The sequence below is a fragment of the Leopardus geoffroyi genome, chromosome X (assembly GCF_018350155.1).
Source record: "Leopardus geoffroyi isolate Oge1 chromosome X, O.geoffroyi_Oge1_pat1.0, whole genome shotgun sequence".
Taxonomy (NCBI): Eukaryota; Metazoa; Chordata; class Mammalia; order Carnivora; family Felidae; genus Leopardus; species Leopardus geoffroyi.
This window is the reverse complement of record NC_059343.1, coordinates 123,515,208-123,524,054: the sequence shown is the minus strand read 5'-3', so window position 1 is coordinate 123,524,054 and position 8,847 is coordinate 123,515,208. Positions and strand designations below refer to the sequence as shown.

Here is an 8,847-nt window from a genome sequence, read left to right as displayed (position 1 = left end):
AAAGAGGGAGGCAAACTATGAAAGACTCTTAAATACAGAGAACAAACAGGGTTGGTGGAGGTGGGGAAAATTGTGATGGGCATTAAGGAGGGCACTTGTTGGGATGAGCAATGAGTGTTATATGTTAAGTGATGAATCACTGGATTCTACTTCTGAAGCCAAGACTACACTGTATGTTAAATAACTTGAGAATAAATTTTAAAAAAAGAAAAAGAAAAGAAAAGATATGATATTTTGGATATACTCTACAATATTCCAGCCCTGAGATACCAGGTGTGTAGGGGTAGAGTTGGAACCTGATTGATCATGTATAGAAGATTGGTGATCTTGGGTGTCAGGTATATGGGGTTCATTATAATATGCCCTACTGTTTGCATGTTTGAGAATTTTGGTAATAAAACATTTTTATAGTTTATTTATTTACTTAGAGAGGGAGGGCAGAGAGAGGGAGAGAGAGAGAATCCAAAACAGGCTCCATGCTGTCAGTGTGGACCTTGATTCGGGGCTTGAATTCACAAACCATGAGATCATGGACACTTACACGACTGAGCCACCCAGGTGTCCCTGTAATAAAACAATTTTATTCATAAATATCCTGCCATTAAGTTTGAAAATCTAAGTAAGATGGATTTTTTTTTAGAAAAAGATATGACAAATTTATCCATATAAAATAGAAAACCTTAATGTTACGTTACAAACTGAAATCATATCATAAGCTCAAGCAACCCTCAAATGTTCCAGGGCAAGGCAGTTTTCGAGGCTAGTTCTACCAAATGGATGGGGAGAACTCATCATCATAGGAAAATGCTTTCAAACTAAAGAAGAATATGGGGAATTATTCAATTAATTTTCCCAGGCTAGTGCTCCTAGATTTAAATGCTAGAGGAGAAACCCACCATGAAAGAACACTTAAGCAAAAATCATTCATAAAGCAACAAATACACAAAATAAATTTATGCATAGTCAACATAGGAGTGAATTAAATGGACATTAGGCTGTGCCCAAAGAATGTAAATGTGCTTTAACATTAGAAAATTCTTTCAACTATATTTACCTACATTAACAAAGTAATGGAATAGAAAACATCTGATCACAAATGGGTACAGAAAAATCCTTGGAAGGAAATTCAATACAAGTTAATGGGAAAAAACTTTTATCAAAATAAGATTAGAAGGGAATTTCTTTTTTGAGTGTCTGATTACAGCTCAGATCATGATCTCACGGTTCGTGAGTTTGAGTCCCATATCAGGCTCTCTGCTGTCAGTGTGGAGCCTGCTTTGGATCCTTTGTCCCCCTCTTGCTTGCCCTCCCCTACTTGTGTGCACACACGCTGCTCTTTCTCTCTCTCTCTCAAAAATAAATAAACATTTTTTAAAAAAATTTAAAAAAGGGGGAGTGACTTGGGTGGCTCAGTTGGTTAACAGTAGGACTCCTGATTTCGGCTCAGGTCATGATCTCATGGTTTGTGAGTTCAAGTCCTGCATTGGATTCTGTGCTGACAGCACAGAGCCTCCTTGAGATTCTGCCTCCCTCTCTCTCTGCCCCTCCACTGCCCACTCTTTATCTGAAAAAATAAACATTTAAAAAATATGGGACTTTCTTTTTGAATTTCTGTGTAACTAAAACTACTCTTCAAAAATTAAAGTCTTGAAAACCACACACAGAAGGAACAACAATGTCCGAACAATAAAACAGGAGAAAGCCCTGGGGGACATTGAAAACCCCTGAGCTGGTACTTGTGTCTGGGGCAGGGACACAGGGAGCAACAGGGATTTGGGAAGGTAAGGTAGGCTGCATAAATGCAGGTGACAGGATGGATAAAGGAACCAGTTTTCAACTTCTGCTTCCCCTTCCTTGTACACACTGGAGGCAGGAGGATCTCAGAGCACACATGCCAGGAGCCCTGGGGTGAGACCAGGACAGAGGGAAAGATGGGATGATTGAGGCATTTGACTACAGAGTCTATGCTATTAACACCTGAAATCATCTTAGCGGGGAGGAATGTCCTTTTAAAAAAGTATTTGAATGGAATATAAAGAATTGACTGGAAATAGAATAGTGGGTATCAAGGCAAATCACATAGTAAGAGAAGGTATTCTTCATGAGGTAAGTATACACATAGTATACACATATATAAATACATACACATATAAATGCATATACAATGTGAACACACATGCATATATATGTGTCAACATCCATATGTATGTATATGCAGGTGTATATAAGCATATATAGTCTACACATATCATATATATATATATATATATATATATATATATATATATATAGTAAACACACTAGGTAGTGTTGGACAATGTATTTCTTACTATGGATGAACATGACAAAGGAAAACTCACTGAACTGGACCCTACAATATTAGATAAGCATAAAAGTGCAGGACTATCCCTCATGGCAAGCTACAAATTAGGGAATCCGGTAGGACTTCCCACTACTGATGCAGAGAACAGAGGTGGAAGAGGTGCGTTGCCTCTGGGAGATGAGGTCATGCCAGTGTTTTCTTCTGTTTTTTTTTTTCCCCTCTGCTGTTTCATGTGTACTTTTACATGTGAACGTGGTTTACTTTAAGAAAAAGTAACAAATAGAGTAAAAAAAGAAAATATTCATTTGGTGACAGGGAAGAAAATGAGGGAACACAAGTCACCTCCATAGTGAATAGAGACAAGACTCTTCACCTCTGCCCAAGTCTTTGATAAAACAGTCATAATAAAACAACGTTTGGCTACCTGTCCTACACTTTTAGGGTGCCGTCTCTGGGGAATCGTAATTGGGTTCAGAATTTTGTGTTGTGACATGGAGGAAACAAATGTGAGCAAGACCGAAATTTTAGTATAACGTGCCCTCAGAGAAAAAAAAAAAAAAGATGAGGAATGAAGAATGTCTTCTGTAGGTGAATGGAGGGATTTTTCCGGCCCCAGTCCTGTGCAGGTCCCAGCAGGTGGAGCAGTCTGATTGTGCACTTCCCACAATGATCAAGAGAGACCGAGTGAGGCTGCTATGATCACGGACATTCCACCCACGGGGGCCCCAAGTGAGAGCGGCTGCATGAGGAGGGAACACAGGGAAGAAAGAGGCTCTCCAGAGACTTTTCGGCCAGACCTACCATCAGCAACTCTAAGCGATTCGAGAGGATTAAAAATCACACACCAACTCAAGTCATAGGTCTAAAAACAAAATGGAAAACCAAAGTACTATTTGAAGAAAACGTAGGAGAAAATCTTTGAGGCCTGGGGTTAGATGAGGAGTCCCTACAAGTGACACTAACAACAAGGTCCATAAAAGAAGCTCAGAATTGAAATGGAATTAATGAAAAGACAGGCCACAGAGCAGCAGAAAATATTTGGAAAGCACATGTCCAAACAAGGACTTGTATCCAAAACATCTGAAGGAACTCTCAAAACTCAAAAAACCACCCAATTTTAAAACTGACAGAAGACTTGGAAAGACCGTTCACAAAGAGGATAGACACACGACAAATACGCACATGGACAGGATGTCATCACCCATCAGGGAAAGGCAGAGGAAAATCAGGATGAGGCCCTTCAGCACACTCACCGGAATGGCAAGGAGAAAGAAAGCAATGCCAAGCGCAGGGGAGGGCGCGGAGGGGCCGGGACACTTGTGCACCGCCAGGGGGAGTACCGAACTGCATAGGCACTCTGAGAAACAGTCAGGCAATTTCGTATCCAGTTAAACGTGCAGTCACCCTATGACGCCGCAGCGCCAATCCTGGGTATTTGCCCTAGAGAGATGAGTACGTACAGCTACACAAAAGCCACGCGCAAGTGTTCACAGCAGCTTTGTTTGTGATAGCCAGACACGAGAAAGCAGCCAGATCAACTTCCACGGGTGGCTCGATAAACAGGCAGTGGTGCATCCGTCTGGCAGAATACCACTCGGCACTAAAAACGACCTGTCGTTACACACAACAGACTGGAAGAACCTCCCAGACATTCTGCAGATTGAGAGAGGGTAGTCTCAGAATGTCACATGCTCTGTGGTGCCATGCACATCACGCTCTGGGAAAGATAAAAGTGCTAGTGATAGAGGATGGATCAGTGGTTGCCTGGGGTAGGGGTGGGGTGAGGGTATGACACTGCAGGGACAGCACGGAGGAGTCCTGTGGGGTAAAGGAGCTGTCCTGTGTCCTGCCAGGGGATACACAGTTCTGCACGTGCATGGGTGACAAATCCTAGAAGTATATACCAAAAGGACACAGTCAGTTTACCGTTCGATAACATGGGACGGAAGGATGACAGACAGATCCAAGGGGCAGAACAGGAAGGAGAAGGATCACGCAGGGGAGACTGGTGGGGCCTCAAGTGCCTCTTCTCTGGGCTCATGCAGGGGTGAAGCCAGGTCTTTCCGGTGCAACGGCAGCAGACATGTAACCCGCCTGGGCAAGGTGGCAGGGACCAGGTGGCAGAACCCTGTCAGTGACAGCGTGCATGTGAGCGGAGGGCTTCTGCAACCCGGGCAGCGAAAGTTCCCAGGAGCACGTCCCCCAGAGTCTCTGGCCAAAGTGCCTCTGGTGGGATGGGGAAGCAGCCCGTGGAGAGGGCATGTCAGGGGCAGGTGAGGTGAGTGTGCAGGGTGGCGGGCTGCCCTGTTCCCTGCAGGGCAGAGCCAGGGGCCGGCTGAGTGAGATCATATCTTAGGAAGGGCGGCTGTTGGGCTCCTCCCCCAGGAGTGGCCCACAGCAGAGCATGTCCCAGCGCGGGCGGCAGGCCCCACACTGTCCTTCATGGCACCCCTGGGGTGCGGGGCGGCTGTCCTCGTTCGGGTGCACACTGTCTTAGCTACAGAGATCCATCGGGGGCTTGGCTATGCCTCCCTTGAGGTGCTGGGCACAAACTATAAAGGTTTTTTCCTCTCCTCCTTCCCTCAGGTCGTGTGTGTTCCCCTGTGGATTCTTATGTCCTTTCTGTGCCTGGTGGTCCTCTATTACATCGTGTGGTCTGTTTTGTTCCTGCGTTCCATGGATGTGATTGCAGAACAGCGAAGGACACACATAACAATGGCACTGAGCTGGATGACCATTGTCGTGCCTCTCCTTACTTTTGAGGTAAGCTTTTGACAGCAGAACTCTTCAGGCCCCGAGTCCCACCCTTCCCTGTGACAGCACCCTGCGTGCCTGTCAAGGCAGCCTGCTCTGCCTGGAAATGAGCTGGCCCCTGAAAAGCACATGGAGAGGATGATGGTAAAATTAGAGCGACCTTTCTTTTGGGGGGCTGGCAGTGAGAAGTCTCTCTAGCCATGATGCATGGGTGTGTACTGATTTGTTTACATGTAGAAAGAGAACGTTGGGTGTTTTTGGTATTTTGAGTTCTGTGCAGGATTATAGAATGCGCACCAGAGGAGCCTCCTGTAACAATGTTGGTGTTGGAAACTTCCCAAATGGACAGATTTTGCTTAGTCCTGAAGAGGGATACAAAAGCTTATCTCATTCTGTCCCACAGAATAGAGGGTTTCGTAGTCTCCTGTGGAGCTGACTTTTCCCCTTATGACACCTGACAAGGGAAGGGTGGACTGGCTTCAGACATCATCCACCCTCAGATGCTTTATCAATAGAACCTCAACTGTTTCTCTTTCCTTAGATCCTGTTGGTTCACAAACTGGATGGCCACAACGCATTCTCTTGTATCCCAATATTTGTCCCCCTTTGGCTCTCCTTGATCACTCTGATGGCAACCACATTTGGACAGAAGGGAGGAAACCACTGTATGTACTCAGCACTTCAGAAGCCCTTGACCTGTGTGTGTGTGTGCGTGCATGTGTGTGTGTGCGTGTGCGTGTGCGTGTGCATGCACGTGGCCCCACTCTTTGAAAAGATGAGCCTGAGGGTCTGCGCTCAGGGAGGTCGTGTGGGAAATCTGGACCTGAGGAAGGCCTGGAATTTTCCAAGGAAAGGGTGAGCTTTCAACCTTGCTTTCCCTGACCACACCATGGCCTTCCTAGTGTACGCTCTGCCATTTGAGGTAGGACTGACCATGGTAGGTAGCCTCTCAGCCCCGTCCCCTCTGCTGCAACATGGGGATCAAGATACCTGCTTTCCAGGGGCTCCCAAGGATTGATCAGATGAAGATCCATGTCGCCAACCAAATCCTGAGAGTCCTTTTAGGTTCTGTGTCCTCCTCATTCTCCCCAGTGACATTCCTGATATCACTGTGTCTTGTCAGTGGTGCTCTGCTTGCTCTCTCTTCTCTCTCCACCCACACGATGGCACATTCGGTTTTGAAGTGATCCTTGACAGAGGTTCCCTCCTCATTAGACTGTGAACTCCTCTGCGGGTAGCCCCAGAGCACACCATTCTAAAAGCCAGGGGGATGGAGGCGGAGCACATTGTGCCCTGGGAGAACCAGCACTGAGCCGATGGTCCCATGGTACAGACAGCAAGAGCAGGCCTCAGAGAAGTAACTTTGAGAAGTAGCTCAGGCTGCCTGCCTGCCTGGACCAATGTGCCTGCCAGATACTGACAGAAGTCCCTTTCTGGGATGACATCCTTGACATTCTTTGTCACATGTGAGCGTATCCCAGGCGGGGCAGATGGGAGGATGTTGACAAAGTCTTGATGCCGCAGGGACTTGACATTGCTAGAGTGGTCCTTCTCATTGGAGCAGCCATCCGAGTCCCGGAAGGCCTGTGCCTGTGGGCCGCCCCACCTCACCCACAGTTTCCCATCCCTAACAAGGTTGCAGGGGTTCATGTGGTCACTGCCAGCCTGGAGGCCCCACTTGGAGAGCCACGGAGCCCACAGGCCTTTCCCCTTGCCCTTAGTGGCTATTCAGGCCTTGCTCTATCTTCATTTCTAAGACATCAGGATAAAGCATTAAACGGTACGTGTAAAACGTCACATTCAGGAAAGAAAAGTCACACGAAATTCAGTGGAGGCTAGTGTTTGAAAAAGTTTTTTCATACTTCTTTTTCAGGGTGGTTTGGTATTCGCAAGGATTTCTGTCAGTTTCTGCTTGAAATCTTCCCATTTTTGAGAGAATATGGAAACATTTCCTACGACCTCCATCATGAAGATACTGAGGAAACCGAAGAAACCCCAGTTCCTGAACCTCCTAAAATTGCTCCAATGTTTCGGAAGAAGACCAGGGTCGTTATCACCCAGAGCCCTGGGAAGTATGTCCTCCCACCTCCCAAACTGAATATTGAAATGCCAGATTAGACACCACTTCCTTGGACAGAATGCAAGCGGACCACCGGGACGCACACACGCTGTCTCCTACCCTCCTCTGCCTCTTTGTTGACCCCACCCAGAACTGGAGCCGAGGCCAGGGCTCCGGGAACTTCCATCTCATGCCTTGTTTGCACTCAATGCCTACCAGTGACTCACCCTGACGGGACGCACACATGGCAGGTGACTGGCACCCGCGGTGCGGGCTGGGCTAGGGCGCGTGTCAGTGGACGTGGGCGTGAAGGAGGGAGTGTGTGTGAGAAGGGGAAAGCCATCACCTCTGGGCAGGCGCCTCAGGAGCTGACTTGGATCTGTTAGGGATGGCTGCTTAGGCCAGAGAAGGAGCTGGTTTTCAAAGTGCTAAAATTCCTATTGAAAGTGTTCTTGGAAAATGGTTTTTTAGACCAGGCCGGCCACACCATGTAGCTTAGATTCTCCTGTCGCAGCGTAGTCAGTAGGAACTGTAAATACGCCTCTGCGGCACCACGAGTGTACCTACACCGTCATTACTGTTTGTGTTCCTGCTGTGGAAGTCGTTTCTCTTTGGGCAATGCTGACAGCAGTTTTTAATGGCCCCATCGGTGAGCCCTTTCCAATGGAGTGACTCCGTGCCTGTATAGTATTTATACAAATATTTTAGCATTGTAATATACCGTGTTAAATCCTAGTTCTGTACAGTATATTCTGTTAAAGTATTTTTTTACGAGCTTGTATGGGAGACGTGTGTTCTGTTGCAGAAGCAGAAGCTGCTGGCGCACCTGTCCCGCCCAGGGGGTGTCACCCCTTAACGGGCCATCGTCATCACCCCCCTTGAAATCCTCCACACACACAGTGGCTGCTACTGCCAGAACAGCCACAATAAGCAAGAAATGGTTTGTGCTTTTCCTACATTCTGGGAATATGTGCGTGAGCTGAAACTAGAGAAACTGGAAGAAGTTGCTGAAACTGGAAACAGCCACTGGAATCACGTGTTTGTTAGGGTCTGAGGCCCTTTGTCGGGCCCCCAACAAAAGTCCTTCCGGCCGGCCAGCCCCGTGCTTTCAACTAGGAGTACACTTGCTCCAAGAGCTGCTGGTAGAGCCCTGGGCGAAGCAGAAGAAAGCAGATCCTCCAGGATAAGAGCCTTTGGCCTGAGAACAAGTAGCCGTTTGTGAAAGGAGGGAAAAGGCGCACTGGCATTGTCACGCAGGAGAGGGAAGGGTTTAACGGGGGCAGCTGCTGACATCTCTCCGTCAGGCTCGGCCGACGTCCAGCACACGAGGCCGCCTGGAAGCGGCGCCCAGCAAGCCTGTTGTCTCTGGGGGGGAGGGGGAACGTTGGGAATGGCATAGCCTTTCTTGCTTGCTGTGTAACAAATGTAGCTCAATCCACTATTTTTGCTCCCTGCAGTTGTTCAATAAACTGGTTCCTCCTTTTCCATGGTACTGCGTGCATCTTCCGCGAGATACGGTCGGTCCAGGACGCTTGGGTTCTTCTCGGCCAGCATGAAACACCTTGTAGCTGCCACAGGCGGTCAAGGCGTGTGGGGGTGGGTGAACATCTCTGATGAGTCTCCAGGTACAGCCTGAACCTAGAGAGTGTAGACGGACACAGACATCATGGAGACTCAACCATTGGCTGGGGAACCCCGTGCCATCATTGGG

The 8,847-nt window shown here is 47.6% G+C and overlaps 1 protein-coding gene across 1 annotated transcript; it reads left to right on the top strand.

Moving 5' to 3' along the window:
• The first annotated feature begins 4,151 nt into the window (after positions 1–4,151).
• On the top strand, positions 4,152–8,628 carry LOC123594531 (transmembrane protein 185A-like). Its single transcript, XM_045471285.1, has 3 exons — positions 4,152–5,086; positions 5,619–5,742; positions 6,951–8,628. The coding sequence occupies exons 1-3, from the start codon at positions 4,766–4,768 to the stop codon at positions 7,193–7,195; spliced, it is 690 nt and encodes a 229-aa protein (XP_045327241.1). The 5' UTR covers positions 4,152–4,765; the 3' UTR covers positions 7,196–8,628.
• Positions 8,629–8,847: the final 219 nt, after the last annotated feature.